This window comes from Tasmannia lanceolata, unplaced genomic scaffold (genome assembly GCF_043159265.1).
Source record: "Tasmannia lanceolata isolate RefF3 unplaced genomic scaffold, GAP_Taslan_0.1 ptg000015l, whole genome shotgun sequence".
In the NCBI taxonomy this organism is placed as follows: domain Eukaryota; kingdom Viridiplantae; phylum Streptophyta; class Magnoliopsida; order Canellales; family Winteraceae; genus Tasmannia; species Tasmannia lanceolata.
In genome coordinates this window covers 21,968,422-21,993,994 of record NW_027518692.1, presented here as the reverse complement: position 1 = coordinate 21,993,994, position 25,573 = coordinate 21,968,422, and the positions used below count along the sequence as shown (strand labels likewise).

At 38.7% G+C, this 25,573-nt stretch overlaps 1 protein-coding gene across 2 annotated transcripts; it reads right to left on the bottom strand.

The window, feature by feature from the left end:
* Positions 1 to 2,885: 2,885 nt before the first annotated feature.
* Positions 2,886 to 25,529, bottom strand: LOC143845391 (arginine--tRNA ligase, chloroplastic/mitochondrial-like). Of its 2 annotated transcripts, none has more exons than XM_077353710.1 (18): positions 25,271 to 25,529; positions 23,759 to 23,877; positions 23,207 to 23,337; positions 22,729 to 22,804; positions 22,376 to 22,477; positions 22,053 to 22,268; positions 18,864 to 18,944; positions 17,908 to 17,991; positions 17,617 to 17,721; positions 14,558 to 14,736; positions 14,149 to 14,233; positions 13,584 to 13,782; positions 13,366 to 13,435; positions 12,615 to 12,684; positions 11,738 to 11,827; positions 11,549 to 11,617; positions 3,952 to 4,050; positions 2,886 to 3,112 (listed from the first exon to the last, which is right to left on the bottom strand). In XM_077353710.1, the coding sequence occupies exons 1-18, from the start codon at positions 25,374 to 25,376 to the stop codon at positions 3,002 to 3,004; spliced, it is 1,992 nt and encodes a 663-aa protein (XP_077209825.1). In that variant the 5' UTR covers positions 25,377 to 25,529; the 3' UTR covers positions 2,886 to 3,001. The 2 variants fall into 2 exon arrangements, with proteins under 2 accessions (XP_077209825.1, XP_077209826.1); XM_077353711.1 differs by having other exon boundaries at positions 23,759 to 23,881; positions 25,271 to 25,430.
* Positions 25,530 to 25,573: the final 44 nt, after the last annotated feature.

Here is a 25,573-nt window from a genome sequence, read left to right as displayed (position 1 = left end):
AGTTAAGATTCATTAGAAAAAAGAATCGATAATCTACTCACAGGAGAACCCTTTCCCCCCTAGAAACGTATAGGGGGTTTTCTCCTCGTACGGCTCGAGAAAGAATGATTCGAGTTTGAATTTATGCTATGCATATCATATAGTTACAAATGTATCCTTAAAATCATCAATTAGACTATAAGTTGAGTCGTTTTTTTTTTTGTTCTTCCTGCGTTTTACATATCTATTGTTATTCGGATACCATATTTACTTCTCTGGATTTCGATTGAATCGAGAAATAGGTTCAATTGCGATCTTATAATGCAATCGCATTCTCTGGTCCAATTGATGTTTTTGTTTCTGTATTCCTGATTTATCCACCATGAATGGTACTTCTTTCCCATATTTCAAATCCTCCATACAGTGGTACCCAATAAGTTATTGGGGCCAGGGTCATAAAGGCCTCTATAAGATCCTAACAACGTCATGGCATGCTCAATTATCTCTTAACCTAGCTATGTTAGGTTTTCAACCATTGCAATCGGACACTTAATTCAAAATCAAAGGGCAACCTAAAGCAGTATAAATGACTTAGATTGGATGATCCTAGGCCCTTGATAGATAAAGCCTCAGTTAACGTTTGGTTGCACCACAAACTGGGAAAATCGAAGTTAAATGACAAGTCCTCTTTTTCCTAGTATTGTTTGATTGCCATTTACTACTAACATGACACCTTTAAATTTCCAAATGCCCACCTTTATTCAATGTTTTACTCTCCTCTCCAATCAGGTGGAAAGGGAATTTATGTTCATTTGCTTTTACTTGGCTATTACCTACCTCAAAAGGGACACTTCAATTCTCTCCTCTTCCCTAGGATTGCTTCCTTTTTCATGAACCCCTCTTGCTTATCATTTTCATCATAGCCTTCCTTTGTCCAAATATATAGAGCTAATTTAGAAGAATGAGATTCTCGAATCCGGGCTAGTCCCCGAATCGAGAGGTATCTCTCGGATCAGGGTCCACAGAGATAGTTGATTTAGATCCTCTCTGAATGTCAAAATTATTTGCACGTAATATTATATGAAGTCTTATCAGCTTGTATTCTTAGGGAAATGACTAGGCAAAATGCCCCTTTTACTATCAATGGTAAGAGTCAAATCACGGCCATTTATCTTGTAGATCATGAGGCGACCCATATGATAGATGGACATCCAATGCATAAGATGAATTACTTCAGAATTCAGTGGTTTAGCGTTTCTTGGCAGGACTCACGATTGTCATCTGAAGCAACAGATCATGGAAATAGGGCAGAAGTGAGGCCTATTATGTGTGTCTTTGAGTCTTTCAGGACCTTTAAAAAAGAAAGAAAGAAAGAAATGTGTCTTTCAGGAAGGAGGTAAAAGTGAGACTTCTTGGCATTTTCCATATTCTCAAATGCAAATAATGGTTATAAGGAAAATGCTTACAAGAATATCACTATTGCATCTTCCTAAGGCCCTTTTCATTTGAGATTATGATAACCGATGGTGAGCCTCCAAACCAATTATTGGACTCAAATTACATTACTTTTGAGCCCAATAATCGGTTTGAGGTTTGAGGGCTCACCATCGGTTGTCATAATCTGAAACAAACAGAGTCTAAAAGATGATCATTGGGCCCTCTTTTAACTCGTTTAAGTGATTATATCAGAAGAACCTAGGCCCGAGATCCATTAAACCTCCACCAGGCCTCATCTACAGATTAACCAAGGAAAATTAAACCATTGATGTCGTCTTTTGTCCTTTTAATTTGCACAAGGATGTTCGTTCGAGATTGGACTTAGAACATGTGTGTTGCCTCATGATGTTCTACAGGATCAACATACTTGATCTCACATGCATGCCCTCGTATGCCCCCCCGAACCTAAAAAGTATCTTTTCTTTTACTATTGATGGTAATAGAGTAACTCCCTGCCTCATGAGAAATTATATGATGTAAGAGCTTACAACAATAAGGCATTTGTACGGTGGAAGTACCATCCTTGATGTCTAATCCAACAGCAGCTCCTCAAAAAGTGAGCTGCTGTTGGATCAAATATCAAGGGCGGTACCGCTACCGTATTGTTGTAAGCCCTTGCACTATATAAAATCTAGTTTAATAACAAGAAGAAGCTTTGGTGTGCTTTTGGGAAACCGCTCTATTCACTTGTTTTCCCCACAAAGGAAAAGAAAAGGTTTCCCAGGAATTTGACATGGCCTCAAGAAAAGAAATCAAGGAAAAGGTTTCCCGCGCCTGTTCACTTGCGCAGGAACTGTGCAAGAAAAGGTTTCCCGAGAAACTACTTGCCCACCTTTTTTCACTAGTTTTCCTAGGAAAGCAAATCCCACCAAAATAAAGGAGAAAGGAATCTCACACTTGTGAGAAAAGACTCATTTCCACATCATTTTTCCCAATTTCCATGTCAAATGTGACATTTTCCACCTAGGCTCCTTTAAAATCCCGTGAAGACAAGTGAACATGCGAATTTTAACTTTCTCGGGAAAAAAGGGGTGATTTCCCGGGATTTGATCTCCTCGGAACGTGAGCAGAGCCTTAAGGCCCTTTTGTTTCAGATTATGACAACTGATTGAGTCAAAAACCAATTATTGAACTCAAAATTAGAGTCTAATAATTGGTTTTGGACTCACAATCGGTTGTCATAATCTTAAAAGAAAATAGTTCTTACTACTTGAACAGGATAACTATAATGTTGAGATCTCGTTTTCAAAGATTTTTACAGTTATAATAAGGGTATTGATAATAACACCCTTGAAAATTGGACACTTCCACCCAACTCAATTTGTTTTATTTCATGCTTAAATCTATGGGTGGCTAAAAGCTAGCCCCCCTTTTCAAAATTTCATTAGTTATCTCGAACATCTGGAGAATTTGATCACCTAAAATTTTGTTCACGTAATGACATTAAATTTTCAATATATTTCTACCCACAATACATTGAATTTGAAGAACCTTTAAACTTAAACGGGGGAAAATATTATAAATGTCATATTTTATATACCGGCGTAATTCCGAGAAGATGAAAGCACTTTCGCATCACAACAGCTGTTGCTTCGCACAATAATAATCTGCTGGTTTCTTCTGCAGTTCCGACCACCTAAGCAATTTCATAACACCCAGTCACCCACAAAGTTTGAGTAAACAGTAAAATCTTGACCAGTTCATGTTCAAAGTTTGATGAAAGAGAGAGAAACACAAATTTGCTAGCTGATTTGCAGTTCATATATTGTTGAGCTTTATTCTCTATTTTATTCAGTTCAGAACTTGCTGGAAAAAATCAGATAAATTGACCCAATTGAGAGTAGCAGCTAATTGGGTAAAAATGGAAATGAACTTGAGAGAGCACTGGAAGAACTAAATCAAGTATTTTATTGAAGTTTTTAGTTTGAGTTTTTAAGTACTATCCAGTCTGATTAGAAGAAACAAGCATTGTTTAGCTTCATTCCCTATTTTATTCGGTTAGGAACTTGCTGGAAAAACTCGGTAAAAATGGAAATGAACTTGACAGAGCACTCAAAGAACTAAGTCCTCGACTGAAGGTTTTAGTCACCTCCAACTCAGGCACGAATCTTAGTTATTTTGAGTTTTGCAGTATTATCTTAGTCTGATTAGAAGAAACATGCATTATTGAGCTTCTTAGGGTAGGTAGTTTATATGATAAGAGAAATTATATGGTGCCTGCCTGTGAAGTCCCATGCAGTGGGTACGTCAAACATACCGCCATTGATATTTGATCCAACAGCAGCCTCTTAAAAAGTGGGCTGCTGTTGGATCAAATATCAAGGGTGGTACCGCCTGCACAGTACTTTCCTCTCAGGCACCATATAAAAACTCATATGATAACAGGAACATAGTGGCAAATAACGGAAATTTAATCAGCCAGTTCCAAGAAGTGCAGGGAGTACAGATGGGGAAAATATGATGGATGGATCATACCTGGCAGTTGGTATAAAACGACGTGAACTTTTCAGACAAGTTGTAGAGGTACTCGCACAAAATATTTGGATAGAGATTGGTGCAAGCCTCCTCGACGATCTGAAATTACAGAATAATCACATTCATAACCAGAAAAATAAGAAGCATCAAAGCCAGCGTAGGCATTTTGAACTAGTGTGTGGAAATATATATATATATATATATATATATATATATATATATATAGAGAGAGAGAGAGAGAGAGAGAGGAAAGTGTTGGTGAGCTTAAGCTCACCAAACTTATGGTGAGCTTAAGCGCCCCAATCACATGGGTCCCACATTTTCTGTGGTGATCCAAACCATTCATTTGCAAGGCCCTATCATAGATAGGGTGTGTACCAAAAATCAGCTCCATAGGATCATCCTAACCCCTCCATTTGTGGAGGACAAAAATGGGCAGATTTGTGGACAAATAATGTCTGTCCATTTTGACCTCCACAAATGGATGGGTTAGGATGATCCTATGGAGCTGATTTTTGGTACACACCCCATCTATGTAAGGACCTTTCAAATGAATGCTTTGGATCATCCTAACAAAGTAGGCCCCAATGTGATTGGGCGCTTAAGCTCACCAACACTTTCCTCATATATATATATATATATATATATATATATAGAGAGAGAGAGAGAGAGAGAGAGAGAAGGGTTTTTGAGGTGGGCTCACAAAACATAGGGGGCCCACTTTGTTTGGATGATCCAAAGCATTCGTTTGATAGACCCTCACATAGATAGGGTGCCCACAAAAAATCAATTTCATAGGATCATCCTAACCCTTCCATTTGTGGAGGTTAAAATGGATGGGTATAAACCTCCACAAATGGAAGGGTCAGGATGATCCTATGGACCTGTTTTTTTGTGGGCACCCTATCTATGTGAGGGCCTATCGAACGAATGCTTTGGATCATCCAAACAAAGTGGTGCCCCTATGTTTTGTCAGTGCCACCTCATATAAGGTAGTGCTAGCGCCACCCCAGGAACTGTTTACTCTCTCTCTCTCTCTGAGAAAAGTGTAGCTACATACTCGTGTAGCTAACTTATAGCTACACCGCTGGCTTAAAATACAGTGGGCCCCACATTGTTTGGGTGATGCAAACCATTCATTTAATGGTCCCCCACATAGATAGGGTGTGCCCAAAAAATCAGCTCCATAGGATCATCCCAACCCTACGATTTGTGGAGGCAAAAATGGACGTGTAAAAACCTTCACAAATATGTCCATTTTTGCCTCCACAGTTTGAAGGGTTGCGATGAACCATGGAGCTGATTTTTTGGGCACACCCTATCAATGTGAGGGCCTATCAAATGAATGGTTTGGATCACCCAAACAATGTGGTCCCACTGTATTTTAAGCCGGCGGTGTAGCTAAGTTAGCTACACGAGTGTGTAGCTTCCTCTCTCTCTCTCTCTCTCTCTATATATATATATATATAGAGAGAGAGAGAGAGAGGAAAAGGATTGTACGCTTGAGCGCACCAAGCTTATGGTGAGCTCGAGTGCCCCAATCACATGGGTCCCACATTTTTTGTGGTGATCCAAAGCATTCATTTGCAAGGCCCTATCTTAGATAGGGTGTGTACCAAAAATCAGCTCCATTGAATCATCCTAACCCCTCCAAAGGTGGAGGGCAAAAATGGGCAGCTTTGTGGACAAACAGTGTCTGTCCATTTTGACCTCCACAGATGGATGGGTTAGGATGATCCTACGGAGCTGATTTTTGGTACACATCCCATCTATGTAAGGGTCTTTCAAATGAATGCTTTGGATCAACCTAACAAAGTGGGCCCACGTGTGATTGGGCACTAGAGCGCACCATAAGCTTGGTGCACTCGAGCGTACAATCCTTTTCCACAAGTGTAGATAAGTTATCTACATACCAACTTAAAATACAGTGGGGGGCCGACATTGTTTGGGTGATCCAAAGCATTCATTTGATGGGCACTCACATAGATAGGGTGTCCACAAAAAATCGGCTTCATAGGATCATCCTAACCCTTCGAACCGTGGAGGCAAAAAATGGACAGATTTGTGAATAACACGTCCATTTTACCTCCACATATCATAAGGTTGGGATGATCCTATGGAGCTGATTTTTTGTGGACACCCTATCTATGTGAGGGCCAATCAAATGAATGGTTTGGATCACCCAAACAATACGCCCCCCACTGTATTTTAAGCTAGTGTGTAGATAACTTATCTACACTTGTGTGTAGAAACCGTTCTCTCTCTCTCTCTCTCTCTCTCTCTCTCTCTCTATATATATATATATATATATATATATATATATATATATATATATATATATAGAGAGAGAGAGAGAGAGAGAGAGGAAATGGTTTGTGAGCAGCTGCTCAGAAAATCAGCCATATGGGATCATTCTAACTCAATCAAAGGCAGAGAGGAAAATGGACAAACATTGTGTGTCCATGTTTCTGTCTATTTTCCCCCTCCACAAATGGCAGGGTTAGGATGATCCTATAGGGCTGATTTTTGGTACACACCCTACCCATGGAAGGGCCTTCCAAATGAATGCTTTGGGCACCCCATAAATGTGGCCCCCCCTATGGTTTGTGAGCTCTGCTCAGATAAGCTTATCTGAGCAGCTGCTCACAAACCATTTCCTCATATACATACATACATATATATATATATATATATATATATATATATATATATATATATGAGGAATAAGATTGTGCGCTCGACCGCACCAAGCTTAGGTGCGGTCGAGGACCCAAAACTCATGTGGGCCCACATTGTTAGGATGATCCAAAGCATTTATTTGCAAGGCCCTTACATAGATAGGGCGTGCACAAAAAATCAGCCCCATACGATCATCCTAACTCATCCAAAAGTGGAGGGCAAAATGGACAGACACCGTTTGCCACAAATCTGCCCATTTTTTCCCTCCACTTTTGAAAGGGTTAGGATGATCCAATGGAGCTGATTTTTTGTACACACCCTATCTATGATGGGGCCTTGCAAATGAATGGTTTTGATCACCACAAAAATGTGGGACCCATGTGTTTGGGCCCTCGACCGCATATAACCTTATATGCGGTCGACCGCACACTCCTCTCTCTCTCTCTCTCTCTCCCTCCCTCTCTCTCTCTCTCTCTCTCTCTCTCTATATATATATATATATATATATATATATATATATATAGAGAGAGAGAGAGAGAGGGAGGGAGAGAGAGAGAGAAGGGTTCCTGCAAATGTGTGCAGGTAAGTTACCTCTGAGTGCAAAAAAAGGGCGGGGGCCACATTTTTTTGGAAATCAAAACCAGTCCTTTGGAAGGCCCTCCCATGGAAAAGGTGTGGCCCAAAAATCAGCCCCATTGGATCGTCCTAACCTAATCAAAGGTGAAAGGGGGGGGGAATGGACAGACACTGTGTGTCCATGTTTCTGCCCATTTTTCCCCTCCACAAATGGCAGGGTTAGGATGATCCAATGAGGCTGATTTTTGGGCCACACCCCATCCATGGAAGGGCCTTTCAAGTGAATGCTTTGGACCCCCAAAAAATGTGGGCCCCCACCCTGTTTCTACACTCGTGTGCAGGTAAGCTTACCTGCACATGTTGCAAGAACCCTTTCCTCACACACACACACACACACACACACACGGGAAAAGGTTTCTGAGAACCATAAATTTAGGCATTTTTAACTATTTTAGTTTGTTCTATTTGATTTGCTTGTACTTTTCTACTTACAAGAGAAACAGATATACATACATATAGGGAATTTAACATAAATGCATATGGAAGTGATATTACCATTCCCTTTTGTTTGTTTTTTCTTGAAAATAAATATTTTCAACAAAGATAATAAAATTGATGTGAAATGCAGTTAGTTTTAAGAAAAGACCGAAAAGGGATGGAAATACTGAAAAGGGGTTGGAAATATCATTTCCCATATATACGTGTGTGTGTGTGTGTGTGTGTGTGTGTGTGAGAGAGAGAGAGAGAGAGAGAGAGAGCCGCCCAGTGCGCGAGGCTCCCGCCATTGTGGGGTCTGGGGAGGGCTAGATGTACGCAGCCTTTACCCCTGCTTTGTAGAGAGGCTGTTTCCGTGACTCAAACCCTTGACCACCAGGTCACAATGGAGCAACCTTACCGTAGCTCCAAGGCTCGCCCTCTGGGGGGGAAAAAAGAAGAGGCATGCCCATGTCGTCAACTGTTTACTGTGGTATTTTTTAACTCTTTTTAACATATTTTAAAGAACAACCTTGTGGAACATCTAGTACTGCCCAAGCAATTGAGAAGTCATAAGACAATGAGAAAAGAAAGCTTTCTCAAAATATAAAGCAAAAAAGCAAACCACTCATCCCACTCAATACCGGTGGCAGAGAGACAAATCTCACCCCACCCATAAAGCCCAACTCTTCTAAGATCTCTCTCCGTCACTTGTAAAACATCTAAGCGCTCCTTCAATCCCTCTCCACAAGACATCACCAAGAAAACTTAATCTCAACTTCACCAATAGCAGGTGCCGACCTTTGGTATGCTCTTAGAAGCGCAAAGCGGGTGCGGGTGCTGGTGCGGCACCCATGGTGATGCCGAATGCAAGGCTAGAGACCTTTGGCATGTCCAGGAAAAGAGAATCGAATCAAGATGGATCTGAGTTCTAGAGAGCTGGCCATCGTGCTGATGGTTGGCAAATCTATTAGATTGCTGGATTGGAGGATGTCGAAGGATTCTGATTATTCTGATTTCGACAATGTGGAGGAAGGATTTGGGATCTAGTGGGCAACCATGTCCTAGTTGTGAGCAAAGTTCTGAGTTTGTCATTTGACGGATTAGAAAAGGGAATTATGGATCTATTTTTCAGAATTGAGCGTCGTGACAGACACACGAGACCCTACTAAGGTGCGATGCGAGAGCACTAGGAGACTGATATGAGATGGTGCACCTACATTTAAATGTGAATTATGATGGAGCCTACTCAAGTAGGTCCGGAAGCAACTGGTCCAGAACCGGTGGGTACAGGAATGTTGACGGGAACTTCGAACTTGCAGTTGTCCCATGAAGAACATGTGTTGGAGTGTGCAAGGACTGGGCTCCCTGGAGAAGATTTCCCATATGAAGGAAATGCTTAGGAAAAATAAACCTCAGACTTTTAGTTTACAGGAGACTAAACTAATTGGTATATCAAAGTCATAAGGGAGTTGGGTTGCAAGCCCAGCTTTAGCTTCTCTGCCTTGGACTCTCTACTTCTCTGCCTTTGACTCTCTAGGGGTAACGGGAGGGATTTTGGTTGCCATCGATGGTTTGCAGTTATCGTTGGTGGAAAAGTTCATTGGCACTTTTTCGGTCTATGTGCTGCTGAGAAAGGAAATTGATGGTTCTTTTGAGGGCTTTTCTCAGGTGTATGGACTGAACTCCTCAGCAAGCTAAGTAGATTTTGGGATGAGCTCGGCGTGGTAAGAGGCCGATGCAGTCATCCATTATATGTTTTGTGTCTGTGTGTGTGTGTACGCATCCAAAGTTGTGTGTGTTTCCTATTATCCCTATTGCACCCCACAAAAGCAATCAAGTTATATATATATATATATATATATATATATATATATATATATATATATATATATATATGAGAAAACGGTTCCTACACACGTGTGTAGATAAGTTATCTACACACTAGCTTAAAATACAGTGGGGGCCACATTATTTGGGTGATCCAAACCATTCATTTTTAAGGCCCTCACATAGATAGGGTGTCCACAAAAAATCAGATCCATAGGATCATCCTAACCATTCGAACTGTGGAGGCAACAAATGGACTAATTTGTGAAGGTTTAAAGACATCCATTTTACCTCCACAAATCGTAGGGTTGGGATGATCCTATGGATCTGATTTTTTGTAGACAGCCTATCTATGTGAGGGCCTTTAAAATGGATGGCTTGGATCACCCAAACAATGTGGGCCCCCACTGTATTTTAAGCTAGTGTGTAGAGAACTCTCTACACATATGTGTAGGAACCGTTCTCTCTCTCTCTCTCTCTCTCTCTATATATATATATATATATATATATAGAGAGAGGAAACTGTTGGTGAGCTTAAGCTCACCAAACTTATGGTGAGCTAGCTTGCCCAATCACATGGTCCACATTTTGGGTCCTCATATATATATATATATATATATATATATATATATATATATATATATATATATATATATATATATATATATATATATAGTCGTAGTTAAGGAGACAAATAATGAATGATAAACAAAAAAAAAAAAGATAAAATGTATCCTTCACTTTCATTTCGCATAAAATCGCCGATCACTCCACAGCAACATCCTCGGCAACCGGACCCAAACATCCCTCTCCTTCAAATGCAAATGTGATGTGATCTTAGGCTCTATCAGGAATTTTACCGAACCCCTGAAGAGCGCTAGGTGAACTTACCAAGGCATTTAATTAAGGGAGACTCAAACATGACTTTTTTCGAACACTTAGGGGCCTGAAAATGAATGAGCCAAGAGAAAGAGAGAGAAAGGAAATAGAGAATCAAGATCAAGAAAAGGGAATCAAGGCCTAGAGAAGAGATCAAGTTCAAGATCAAGAACAGAGATCAAGATCAAGAAAAGAGATCATGATCATGAAGAAGAGAAAGATAGAGATAGAAAGATGAGTGGTTTATAAACCAAACTGGGAAGGGTGAGAAAAGTGATGGGAGAAAAGAGGAGTAGAAGATAAAGAAAGAGAAAACGGTAAGTTCGGGGATAAAAAACTGACCTAATATGGAGCATCACACTTCAAAAGGCATTACATCCATGAGAAGGAGAGAGGGGGGGGGTGGTGGTGGGGGTGGAGGGTTTCAATTTGTTTTTCCCCTCTCCTCCAATTTTTGAGGTATAGGTTATCCGCAAACCGAATTATTAGCAGGATTTAGCAACAAAATTGAAGGTTCGTGGAAAAACATGATGAGTGGAAAAACAAAAAAAACTAAATTTCTAGGGGAAATGGTTTTCTAATATAAGTTTTTCTTGCAAAGAAAACATATGACAATGGGAAGAAACATGATTAGTATATATTATAGATACACCCATACATATATTGTCATAGTTTCTAAACTCCCCCACGTCATCATCAATTCCCCCGAATTGACTCCCTTCAAATCTTGCCGAGTTCATGTCCGAGTCCGTGTTTTGTCTTACAGAGTCAATCAACACTCCTTGACTTTGCCGAGTTATGAGCGCATCAACCGAGTACTCAATCGCATTGGGCCGAGTTGACTAGGATTTGCTTTGGCCACATTTTGGTCTCTATCCGCGATATATATACTCGCCAGCTTGCATGTGTGTGTGTGTGTGTGCGCGCGCGCGCGCGTGTGAAACTGAAAACCACAGTAGAAGACATATTTTTCTTGAGAGCAGTCTAAAGATACATGTTAGAAAGGGCTGTCCAACTAGATGTAATGGAACGATTAACAGAAGAAACCTTGGAAGATGAAAAGAGACGCAGATCGTGCCATTCTATGAGCAAAAATATTGTAGGAACCACAAAAGGAATGTAAGAAACCAGAGAATATGTTTTCCAGATCAATTACTACCTCTGCAAATTGGATCAGGTGACGTCCCAAAGCCCGCTCATCCAGATGACTTAGGGCAATGTGTCCTGTCTGAAGGACCAGAATATGTGAAACGTAAATGCAGGAAAAAGAGAGACATTCTCAAAAGGCACAATACAAGAATAGCATCAGCATATTTCAATAGGCAGGATCAGAATAGATAAAACTTACTTGCTTTAACTCCTCTATATCTTTACCAGATTTACGTATGATCGAACAAATACGAGCATGCGCATACAGTAGATAAACAGCAGTATTTCCCTGCAAATCAGAAGGGCATGATAAGAGAATACAACACATCTGGAAACTGTCACAAATCACTATGATATTTTCAAAATATTGCGTTTTTATCACGACATTTTGATAAAACGACAAAATCCCAAACTAATCCTGTTAATTTAAAGATATGGCGATATTTTCATTTGTATCATAAAATATCGCGATAATATCACGATATTATCCCGATATTTTACAATATTTTTATTTTATATATTATTTAAATTTTATAAATTTATATATTTTTAAATGATTTTATTTTATCGGTTTTCCCAATATGAAACCGAAATTTTTTTAAATAAATAAATAAATAATTTTAAATAATAAATAAAATTTTTAAATATATCCCAAGATTTTCGTTTGTCGATAAATTCTCGAGAACAATATTTGTGACATAGGCAGGAAATGGCCAATGAAATGGAAAACAACTAAATAAATAAATAAATAAAAAGTACCAATAGTTAAGAATCATAATATACAGGGCCAGTAAGAAGAGACAATGGAAGTAAGATGTATAAACTATAAACTATATCATGTTTTATATTATATCGAAAGCATACACCCAAAAGAACATTGTATTTTTGTTCCTACAGGGAAGAGAAGCTTTAAAATAACAAAGAAAACAGAAAACAGACAAAAATTCAAAAATAATAACAATTAAATAAATAAATATGTGCATATGTCCATCTGCATCAATCTATATGTAACTATGTCGGTAACTGTGCCACATCTTCATATAAGTTGTAAATAAAATTTACAAACATGTACTCACCTTATCATTAAGCATCTGATCGAAACTGAATGTGTAATTGGTCAGCCTATTGTTCTTTAGGTCCGCATACCTGTCCAATTCCAAATCACAAATAACTCCATGAGCTAACTAAGTTCACTACTTCACTAACATCATTTGATTATCTGAATAAGTTTAAATCAGATGAAATATAATACCATAATAATTAAAAAGGAATTTTCAAATAGTTCCGCCAAATTTGTTTCCATGATGAAAAGAACAGCCTTGTCGTCATATGCTGATCGATTCACATTAAGGAACATCTGATGTTTACAAAGAAGCTTGAAGGACCCAAAGGTCCCAAAATAGAACTTACTAGCTGGCTCTGAATTATTACTTGGAAATTTTCAAAAGCTCTCTCCAGTAGAATCTATCATTTCATAACTTCATTTCAGATATTATGGGAACATATGATGTCCAGATAACTAATTCACTATAATTCCACAAGGAATAAATTTATCAAAGGTGGTATTTTTATTCCACTGTAAACAAACAGCTGAGATTTTGTTGGTAAATTCAATGACTACAGGGCAATATCATTCCTTGCCAACTTTTGTGTATCCCCCAGCCCACTATTATATAAATTCAAGGGCCCAGATTTTCTAGGTAAAACAAGAAAAAAAAAATTTATTTTATTTCTGGAGCAGAACAGAAGCCTATCCTTCATCATTTTTAAAAAAAAAAAAAAAAAACCTATCCTTCAAACAACCACGTAGAAGTAAAGCGAGCTTACTTGACAGCCCCATATCCCACTGCCTCAGCGGTTTGTTCAAGCTCCTCATCGGTCCACTCTGCAAGTTTACCTGATCAAAGACATAAAATGGCTTATAAAACATTCAATGGCCTCATAAATGTTATAAATTCAATAATCAGTCTAGAAATGAAAAATAGATGCAGAGAGTTGATCAACAAAGACAAATGGGGAAAAAATAATTCTGATAATTTTAATACCATTATTTTCAAGACGTTGGCTGAGTTCCGTTTTACTGCGAGTTTTGGCTTCATCAAGTAAATCAACTAATCGAACAACTTCAGAGCTGCGAGTCCTAAAGCGCTTGCCATCTGATCCAAGAACAAGACCAAACCCAACATGGCTTGTTTTTGGGTATGAATCACCATTAACTGGAAGCCAACCAGCACGTCTGCCAGCCTAAAATAAGAATCAAGTTTCACCTTCAACTTATTGAACATTGATAGCACTCCTAATGACAATATAGTGAGATGATCCTTTTGTTCAAGCAGAGGAACCTAAGATTTTTCATATTCCAAAGTAACTTTTAAAAGTGACTACAACTGCATGCGTCCGTGGTTTAAGATCTCGGCCGAAATTCCAAAATTTTGGTAATTTCGGCCAAACTTAATTATTTAATTTTTTTCCAGATTTTAAAATTTTAGCCGAAATTTAGATTTTGGCTGAGGCCGAAACTGATGCCAAAACCGAAATTTTGAACCTTGCAAGCGAGATGTTGCTAATCACTTCAAAAGGAGGAAACTAAAGATGGCATATGATACATACACTGAATAGCATTTCAAAGTGCTGTGACTGACCAACATCAGTCACATATATAATCCACTCTGCTTTCTCTTCATTAAGTCGGTACCTGTCAAGGGTAAGGTGGCACTGTCAAAAACTAAGCATTCCAAATAGCAACTCTTGATACAGCCATTGTTTTAAATTTTGAAATTCGGATTTCGGTTAGGTCCGAAATCTGAAAATTTCGGATTTCGGTTTGGATTTCAGCCGAAATTTGGTCATTTTGACCAAAATTGTAAAAATTTCAGCCAAAATTTGAAAAAAATAAAATCGGTTTCTGTAGGACCGAAACCGAATTTAAATCCATGGATACAAGTTACAACCATGTTTTATTTCTGGGAAAGAGAAGAAAAGAAAAAAAGGAAATCAACTCCTAATGTCAAATACCAACCACAGAGCTGATAGATCAGTTGAAGCATAGTTGAACCCGCCATCCCTCTTCACAACAATAAAAGGGATCGGTTGCCCTTCAATAACTATCACACGAGCACCTTCGCTTTCCTCAATTAACCCTTTATTAGTCAATTCCTCTAGAACCCCAAGAATATAAGGATTATAAAAGCTCTCCCCCTAAACAAAAAATAAAAAATTCTATATGTTAAATCATTGCTCCCTTCTTATAAAATTATTTATATTTGTATCCAAGTAACGAAATGAGAGAGCAACTGTGACCTCATGCCTGAATTTCATGCTCCTCGATTCCCAAGAACATTTGAAAAAATCGTACACATAATCATATACACGTGTGTGTTGAAAAGTCACATAATCAGATATTTGAAATATCAAAAACATCAATTCTTCAAAAAAAGAATTTATTATTCTTAAAATACATAGGTTAACGAAGAGATAAAAAAAATATAACTTCTTCAGACGAGATGAAAAATCTAACCAAGAAGTATAGAAAAATAAAAGATCTGATTGATCCCAAAATTTTATACTTCCTTTCAACAAAGGATACCCTACTGTCTCAACTCAACTCAACTAAGCCTTTGTCGGCTAGTTGGGGTCGGCTAATGAATCCTTTAGAAAATTTTCATGAAGAAGGTGAATGAATCTACCCGGCTCGAACTGACTAACTCTAAGTCTAATCCTGACACTAGTTGGGTTCGTTTACATGGATCATTTTCAACAAAGGATACCCTACCATACATCCAAATTTTGAAGAAATCCAACTGTACGATCTCTGCTGATCCTGTGGACCAGTTCTTAAAATTACTAATTTTTCCTAATCTGAAAATTGCTTTTGCGAACCATTGACCTGCTTTATTTTATCATCACTAATCTTGATATTAGACACTAAATCAACTATAAACCCTTCCTTAAAAACCTTAGTTGACCCCATTCCCAATCTATCGTCACCCCTAAACAACCCTAAATCAACTATAAACCCTTACTTACAAGCATTAGTTAAGCCCATTCCAAACCTATTGCCATAAAACTTTTTTTAATGGTCCATATAAGATCAACTTTAAACCTCCAAGAAACCCATTTCAGTTGGTTGTAGTTGTGGCTACATATATAGTATTCCCTTATCCATACTGCGTCAATAAGAAAAGAGCAGTTTTGCAATCCAAATATATTGGATGTCCAAAAAACTAAGGCGATAGTAAGGAGGCCCTAGTAAAAGACTGTTTTGAGAGAAGTGGGGACATAGTGGTTTGGAAGCCGGGCTTTAGAAGGAATTTCTTTGATAGGGAATTGGATTCGGTGTCTAGCCTCTTGGAGTTGCTAGAAGAGTGCTATATCAAATTGACTGGTTGGATAAGAAGGTATGGATCAGGGATTCGTCTGGGGTGTTTTCTGTTAAGCCTTTCTATAACCAGCTTGTGCATTGTCCTGTGCCTTCCATTGCAGCTAGAGTGTGGAGGATCCAAGCTCCTCCTAGAGTTTAGTGTTTTGGCTGGGCGGCTTGCCGTGGTCGATTCAGACGATTGATTTCATTCGGAAGCAGGGGATGTGGATTATGAAACATTGTTCTTTGTGCTTAGAAGCTGGGGAATCGAAAGACCATATGTTTCTTCATTGCAGAGTAGCCAAGGAGGTTTGGAGTAGAATCTTATCCAGGTTTGGTATATCCTATGCTTTTCCCACCAACCTATCCGATCTTCTGTTAGGTTGGTCGGACGTTCCAAGGAAGAAAAATGTAAGGTGCTTTGGAATGTGTGCCTTTTAGCCACTCAGTGGGTGCTTTGGAAGGAAAGAAATTGTAGAGTTTTTTATGGTAGTGCCAAATCTCCTTATTTCTTATTCATCAAAGTGATAGCTTTGACTATAGACTGGTGAGAATCCTTCCCCCATTTCACGTTCGTATCGGCCTTTGATCTTGGGGGGGATGGAAGGAGATGTGCTTCAGTATTGAAAGGCACCCTCAAATCGTTCAAGAATGGGAGGCTACTCCGAACGGCTTGCTCGAGCTAAACTTTTATGGCTCAGGCTGGGGTAATCTTACCCCTGCAGGTATTGGAGGTGTTCTTAGAGACTCTAGTGGTAGTGTCATTTGGGCCTTTTCAGGTCCTATTAGGTCAGCTGATGATAGTGAGGCAGAGGTTAGGGCCGTGTATCATGGCATTAAATTTTTGGACAAAGCATGTTTGGAAAATGTAATTGTGGAGGGTGATTCCAAGAATTTTATTTGATGGGTTTGTGGTTCGATTGTCCCCCGTGGAGATTCGCCCCCTTCTTTGACGAGATCATAGACCAGGTGCATAGATCGTCCATTATCTTCAACCATGTGAGAAGATCCACCAATAGTGTTGCTGATAGGCTTGCAAGGGAACGTGTGGGGTTGGAGATGTTTGATCCCCCCGCCTCTCATGATCTTTCTTTCGTTTCTTTTCTTTTATGTATCTTTGTATTATCTTCTAGTGTAGCTCTCTTTGTACTTTCTGGTGGACCATCTCAGTCTTCCTTTTTCTAAATGAATGAAATTGCAACCGTTCAAAATAATAATAATAATAATAATAACTAAGGGGCTGTTTGGGTGACTCCAAAACTGAAAGCGAAGCCGCATGCATACATCCAAAGTTGCACATGTAGTCATTTCAGTCAGAGCCAACATACTCTCATGTGAAAATGGGCACCAATTTTGCAGCATGTTGAACAAGAATCACAAATTTCCCAATTTCATTTGTGCACCCTATTGGGTCTCCGAAACTGAAGGTAAAAAGTGCATGCACACATCCCCAGTGCACATGGAGCTATTTCAGACTGAAATGCTCTCATGTGCAAATGGGCACCAATTTTGCAGGACTTCGATCGAGAAGCACAAATTTGTCAATTTGATTTGTGCACACTCAAATAATTCAAGTTGACAACAAAAGAAATGGCTCTATGCACACGCAATCTTAGTCTCAATAGCTGGGTAATCCAAACATGCCCTAAAGCCACTGTTCAGTAAAATGAAGAAAGGCCTCGGGACGGGTAAATTGAGTGCAATGATGCAAGCATTACCTTTTCCTCCAGATGAACACCAAGACGTTGGTAGACCAGATCAAATTCCTTGCGGCTGATTTCACATATCTGTTTCCATGCCCTGCGATACTGGGCTTCTCCACGCTGCCAGATAACAAGTCAAGAAAAAATCAATAGATGTAATGAGAAAAAAAGAACAAAAAAAGAATTGCATTCTTTTTATTTTTAACTGGAGAACTTGGATTAAAGGTCACTGAGATCAAACACACAATGTTATGACCCTTACATTCGAATCACTGGACTCAAAATCAACAGGAGTGAAACTCTCACCTGCAGCCGAACCACCGCTTGCTGTGCCCTTTCTTTAAAGGAAGTATCCTCATCAAACTTCTTTTTTGATGCCTTATAAAATGCCTGCCAAACCACCGGCCAATTTGAAAAGAAAATGATCATTAATACAGAAAGGGTAAGGTTAATTTTCACAATTTCATTTCCAAATCTTACATCTTTAAGAAAATTCAACAGCACTGGAACCAATAGAAGAGTTAATGAAGAAAAGGAACTGCATTCAAGGTGCATGTAAGACAGCTTCCGAACCATACACGCTACGATTATATACTAAGACTTTGGTGTAAGGATATTGCCTGCCTCATGTGTTTAAGTTATGGGTGTAGTTTTAGGAGGTGGATGCACTGTAGTTTGATCTCTCTCTCTCTCTCTCTCTCTCTCTCTCTCTCTCTCTCTCTCTCTCTCTCTCTCTCGCTTGATGACATAGGGTATCTCCACGCCAATTTTTAGGGCGGGACTATTCCCGATGGATGCGCGCAATCACCTGTAAACCACGCGCATCGGGTAAGCCTGGGGGATTCGAACTGGCGTCAATGGGGCATACCAATGACTTTAGAAGAACTGTTTTTAATGATATTTTCAGAAAGATCTTAGCATAAGTCGAATCGTGAGCCTATTAGAGGAGAATATTCAATGAAAGCAACATCTGGTAATTGGACCAAAACATATATAAGCAACATTGATGATGGGAGTATGGCACAGCAATTGCCTAGAAGTAATAGCATCAGTTTCATGATAAATTGCCATTTGTTATTCTTCAAGTTGAATTGAAGCGAATAGAAAGAAAACACAAAACTATAAAAGCTAAAAATGTCTGAGCATAAGCCAATCTAGAATCATCATTATGATTTCCAGCCTCACCACACCAAAAACTATAAAAATCTGAAAAGTCTGAACATAAACCAATCTAGAATCATCAATATTCTTTCCAATCTCACCTGGAGATCTCCAATGGCTTGCTCCCCAGCGTCCTCCCAGTTTGGAAACTCCTCAAAGAGGTATTCAATCAACATACCAAACTGCACAGCATATATAAGATTTTAAACTTAGAAAATTTAGATGGGAAAGGAATGCATGTCTCTTAGTAGACTAGTACACATCCACACGGGGGACAACAATAATAACAATAATACTATGAGGGTACTACCACTATCTCTGTAAATGGTGATAAGAGAAACTTGATAAAAAAACAAGCAGAAATTCGAATAAATAAGTTCGAGAAGGGATGCAAGTTTTTTCCCATAGTTGTATTGCAGATTATAACAAAAATATCCAAACATCATTTTTCGCCAATAATATCATTAAACAAAAAACAAGCATTCTGTGTGACTGTTCTTTAATTAAGAGAGACTACAAAGTGTAGACACCATAGTTTTAAAGCTCCGCCGCGTCGTCGTAGACTCCCCCTGACAACGTCCGTGTCTTCCCCTACAAAGTCAACCAAAACTCCTTTGACTCTCAAGTTATGACCATGTCAACTTAGTATGTGACCGCGTCGTGCCGAGTTGAATAGGATTTTCTTTGGCCATGTTTTGACCCGCGTTCGTGTTTCGAAACACTGGTACCATTATCTATTTAGGTGTTTCAAAGTTCAAACATATGTCAATACCCCAATTCCTTAATCTATCCATGCTGAATTAACAGAACCAAGGATCAGGAAACTGATTTATTTTAGTTTGCTAAGATCCGAAACTGCAGACCGTTAAGCCCTTAGGTATGCAACTGTTAATTTGCTTCACAGACACTTGTATGTATCCATTTGATGCTTTCGAGACACACCCCACAATGTCGAGAGTGAGGTTTGGTAGGCATTCTCTAGCCCGATTGTCAGACAGATACTAACAAGGTAGAGATTCAGGTTTCGCAGCCTGGCATTTGACTCATTGATCACTCCATCCTTGATTTTCTTATTATGGAAAGACGAATCACTCAATGTGATTTGCCGGATAAAAACGAGGGCTAGCTACCCTTGGAGATTTCAGATTTGTTGATGCAATTGAGGAAGTGCTGACAGAAATTCCGTGTCGTTTCAGCATGTTTGGCGTTTGGCTAATAGTGAGACCAATCATTTGGCCCACTCGAGGGTGAATGGACTAGCGTTTGAGTTTGATCATCTCCCCCGCTGATGTAGCTTTTTGTTTGTTTCTTTATCTTTTGGTATGGCTTGTTCTTGACCATATCAGTCATCAGGCTTGGCCATCTTTTAAATAAATCGCTGCCATTCAGAAAAAGTTAACAGCAATATTGAAAAAGTTAAGCAGCCAAACCAATTCCACAACTCTCTCCAGATTTCTTGAGCTTCATTATGTTTTGCTTCATAGATGATTCCAGGAATGACAGAGATTGTTAAAGTCATTCCCATGTATTTAGGGCATTACACACCTACAAAGATGATGATAGTCTAAAGGCTCAAAAGAACATAAAGTGCCATATTCCGTCATTAGTGAATTACCCCAAAAAATAAATAATACTGCCCCCAATCGTCAACATGCAACTAGATAGCCCTCAAAAAGTCACTTTGATGATCATTCTTCACCTTCTACTCCCATAGATTGCTAGTGCAAAAGGCAAAGGGTTTGTTTGATGAAAAACGGTTTTATAGAGCATGTAGTATTTGATATCCCCAGAAAGTAAAAGTTGCATAGTGCCAGATTTCTGAAGGTTACCTAACGAAATTGTTACATTTAACCTTAAAGGGAAGATTTCACTCAAAGAGAGAACATAGCCTTGAATGAGATTTGTAGCTGGAAACTTCAAATGCTTTGTGATGAAGTCCCAACTCCCAAGGTTTACTTCGTGGAAGAAGTAAAGGGGGGAAATCGACTGATCTATATAGATATAACACTATTTTTTGAAATGGTATATAGATATAACACTATTAGCTGGTTCAACCCAGAAAACAAAGTACAGTCATTGAAACAATAATCTCAAAAAATTCTCAACAATATTGAGATGTTGGCATTTCAAGTAAGCCATATAAGGATCTGCATTCCGTGGTTCAAAGTTCAAACAAAAGGATCTAGACAAATTCATGGAGAAAGGAATACATGCTAATATGATCCATGCATTTCCACTCCATAAAGCAAAATTTTCTTAAACCCAAAAGTTAATACTTAATAGGGGCACTCTCCCCCTTTTATAGATCCGGTATCTTGATGTGGTCATTATACCACAAATTAAAAAAATAAAATAAAATAAACCTTTAAGATCCAGAAGGACCATCGATGGGACAAATTGAGTCACAAAGAACCCCAAAAACACAGACCTACAAAGTTCACAGTCCAAAAGAACAAAATCAAACTCCATAGTTGGTGAAATGGTCGGCGGAATCTTCCAATTTCAGTCCTGAGGTTCAAATAACTAATAACACATTACATTCTTATTAAATAGTCAAAACACTACTTAAAAATACGGATTCAGGTCAAAAAGCAGCCAAGAAAAATCCTTGTTGACTCGGCAAGGATGCGGCCAAGAACACGGTTGGCATGGCTGAGTACTCAGTTGATGCGGTCATAACTCAGGAGAGTCAAAGGAGTTTTTACCGACTCTGTAAGGCAAAACACGGAATGCAGGTGGCAAAACGCGGCCCAAGGAAAAAGGGAGTCGACTCGGAGGAGTCCATGATGACAAGGGAGAGTTTTAAAACTATGAGTCAAAACAAGCAAAGAAACCAATCCTACATGCCGATGTGATGCAATACGAATGCATGGACTGAACAAGAACATAACTACAAAAATGTAAGAATCAATTCCCAAATGAAATGAATGTGAATGCAATCTGAGAACCTCAAGCATAATAGGAATAAAGTGAAAATTTCATATGTTTTCAATTATTCCTTAAGTGTCTTTCTAAAAACAATATGCCACAAGTAGTAATCCAAGAGAAAGGTGCCCCAAATAAATACAGCTATAGATATGGATAACATCAAGGCACGTGTTCAAGAAACAATGATCTGAAAGAAGTGACTCCAACAACAGGCATGTTAATAATGAAGGCACATTGGCACACTGGAATTGTATCATACTATTTCTTAGAAGATATATAGTAGAACATGTGTATAAAATTGGGGTAACCAGATAAAAAGGCCACCCCGAATGACAAACAGGATTTCCAACTATCAAGTTTACCTGTGTACCCCAATCACCAACATGATTTCGTCGGAGAACCTCAATATTTGAGAACTCCAACATGCGAGCAAGAGTATCCCCAATGATTGTTGATCGCAAATGGCCTACATGCATCTCTTTTGCAATATTGGGTGAAGAAAAATCAACTACTGCTCTAGTAATAGGGAGCACTGGTGCCCATAATCCAATGCCTTTTAATAGCATCTTTTGTATACTCTGTACTAAAAGAATATCATCATGTTAACAAAAATTGTACCATGCAAGCATAAATGCACATAGAAATGAATAATCTTATGCTGAAAACCTAAAATTTATGCTGGCACCTTAGCCATCCATTTGTTTGACAAAACAAGATTCACGAACCCAGCTGGTGCGACAGAGGGAGGTTCAATAATTTCAGATGGAGGAAGATTTCTCACAATGGCCTGCCAAAAAAAGTTTCTTCAACGATATATACAAGCAGTGATTACCACTGATGGAGCACATATAGGAATCTCCAAGTTAGAAAAAAAAATGGCAGATTGCTACGGAAAAGTTCTAGTAAAGGAGGATTTCACTGCTAAGAAAAGAAAAATTGTAAAAAATAACTACCATTCAAAAAACAAAAAAACAAAAAAAAAGTGTTTGAGCAAAAGTTGAAGAAATAAATGCCATTCATGGAGAAAGATATTAGTACCTGCCCAATGGAATTGGGATTCTTGAATTCAGTTGATTTGCCTTTTATTCTGGACCACAGGCTCATAGCATTATTACTACATCAGAAAGAAATCATTTTATCCTCATTTAGGTATGAGACTAAAGTTAACCACGAATTGCAACTGGAAATAATCTCAGACAAAAAACACAAAGTAGAAAAACAAAAGCTTTAGAAAATGGTTTTAAATTTCTGCCGAAATACCAAAATTTCGGATTTCGGCTGGGACCGGAATTTAAAACTGAAACCGAAATTTAAAAATTTTGGCAAAAATTATAAGATATTTACCGAAATTTCCACCTAAGCAGAAATTGCCTCCGAAACCGAAATTTCAACCTTTATTTTGAAAACTACGGGCAGACTAAAACCGGATGTGAAAATATCTAGTTTCTCGACATAAGCCCATAGATTAATCGAGCAACTTAATATATGGTGTAGAAGAAAAGAAAATATGCCCTACCATTGGTAATCGGCAAATTTTATTGAAGCAGAAACCATTGGTTCTACGTCTAAGTCTGGGAATGTGGTTCTAAGAGATGCCTTGAATAATGTAGACAGCTGTTGCTTTACGCTTCCCACTCCATCTCCATCCTGTGACATTAACATAAGAAAAACAAGACCATGGAATATTTCATGTGCAGCAAGGTTGCATAGTTGGCAAGAATAAACCCATCTAAGGCTCTAAGCATAGAAACAAAGAAGGATGGGTGTGCCAATATCAAAGAAAATGGATTGAAGGATCGACTGGTACCATAGGTATTAAATTTTCTGTTGGATGATACCAATGTGTACTGTATTTTACTTCCTATTCTTACTTTTAAGCAACAATTCGAATCGACATAACAAACCCACTGAAATTTGAGCATTGAACTTTACTGGTTATAACATAATGTTGCTATATTAAGATCGCAAGTTCGATCCCAACTGACCCACTTTGCAGATCGCAGCTAACCCATCAAAGGAACTATAAAATCAAACTACTGAATTTATCAATCTGGGTAGTTTTACTTACAGTATCTACAGCCTCTTCTTGTGGAGGAACAGAGGTTTGGGCGGTGTCACTGCTCATGGCTGATGGAAACAGACCTTTCCCCTTTGAAACAAATCGTCTACTTGTTGTGCTCAAGTTATCTGTCTAGTTTTGCAATACCCACACTAAATTACTTCAACTGATACTCAGATTTTCAAGGAAGTTAATGAAAAAACAATGCAATTGTCACTGTGACTAGTACCCACATCAAATTTCTTAATTATGAATTATGAATTATGAAAAACAAAAACGAATTAAACAAAGTGAAAAAAAATGCATTGTAATTGAGTTATGCTAAATCTATACTGAAACACCCATGACAACAAAAGGGGTGGCCCAGTGCACGAGGCTCCCGCCATTGCGGGGTCTGGGAGGGCTAGATGTACAAAGCCTTACCCCTGCTTTGCAGGTCACAATGAAACACCCATAACAAAAGGAGGGGAAAAAAAAAAGATAACTAGTGTTAGCTTATGAGAAAAATGAATTTAAAGGTGAAGCAATGAAAGGAAGAGAGACAAAAGAAGGATGGAAAAAAAAAATGTTTTCAGAATAGGCGGTTTTAAAAATACAATAAGCAAGAGATCTTTCTTTTTTTCCTTTTTCCTTTTTTTGATATGTAAACCTATAATAAATAAGGGACTTGCTAGGCAATTTTGCAAAAAGCCATTTTATGGTGACTTTTCTCGGCCACCTCATACAAATAAATTGTTGGGTACTTAACCAATTCACCAAAAGATCCAAAGCTGATGGACCATGTTAGTCTAGGCTCCTTAAACCTGTCCCATACGAGGTTGGATCCCACCTAGTATCATACCTAGGCAGGCCCCCGCTCATGACCGTAACATTCCACCACACTTCCACATCCCCCGTCCTCAGCAGCCCACTATCTAACAGCTTTCACTTAGGACTTTTTTCTAGGTACCCCTTTCAACAGGCCGCCCCTTCTGTAGTGGCCCAGTCTGTGGCAACTTCACTCTAGCAGCTTTCACTCTAGCTTTTGATCGGGTAGCCCTTTCCAGGTAGTCCTCTTCAGAGGTCACCCCTTCCATGACTCGAACACATGATGTGGTGAATGCGCTCGTACCGGTACCTAACCAATACGCAAAAAGCTAATGCTCTAATACCAAATGTCATGTACCTAACCAATACACCCAACTCATGGCCATAAAATAAATGAATAAGACAAAATCCACGACAAGATGTCAGTTCTCTGCTGCAAAAGTTAGCCGCGAAACGGCTTTTGGCTAAACTGGCTAGCAAGTTTCAATAAATAAATAATCCTAAAAGCAATGGAAGGCGAATTTTTCTTTCACTCAAACAAGATGAATTTAACGAAAATAAACAAATAAATTAGATCCACTGAAATGAAATCCACGAAAAATTAGGGTTTCAGCTCTTCCCAACAAATATAACACAGACGATAATAACAGAAAAGAAGGAAAAAGGAGATATTAATGAAAACCAGAACAAAAGAATAAGTTGTTTTGTGCATACCGGTTTTAGGGCAGGAGGGCGAGTAATGGTGGAGGTGAGAGAGGTGAGAGAGGCGAGAGAAGGAAAGAGAAGTGGGAGGCAGTAAAAGGGTAGATGCCCCCGTCATTATTAAATACCCTCTCTATCCCTCCTCCCACTGCTACTAGGGTTTTATTCCAGCGGAATAAAGGAAGCGAATTTTTATGAGGAAAGAGGACCGAAAGGCTAATATTTTCGCCCCCTTCTTTTATAGAAACACCCCTGATATTTCCACTGGGAAATCATATCAGCGCTGTAATGTAATGTTTTGATATTTCCACTCAA

What these genes read in the sequence shown, in the direction of transcription:
- LOC143845391 (XM_077353710.1), bottom strand. Translation starts at nt 25,376, where the DNA reads ATGACGGGGGCATCTACCCTTTTACTGCCTCCCACTTCTCTTTCCTTC. An exon ending in AAATTTGCCGATTACCAATG is followed by an intron (nt 22,805 to 23,206) that starts GTAGGGCATATT and finishes TTTCTGATGTAG; the next exon opens with TAATAATGCTATGAGCCTGT. An exon ending in AAGCGGTGGTTCGGCTGCAG is followed by an intron (nt 17,722 to 17,907) that starts GTGAGAGTTTCA and finishes GTTATCTGGCAG; the next exon opens with CGTGGAGAAGCCCAGTATCG.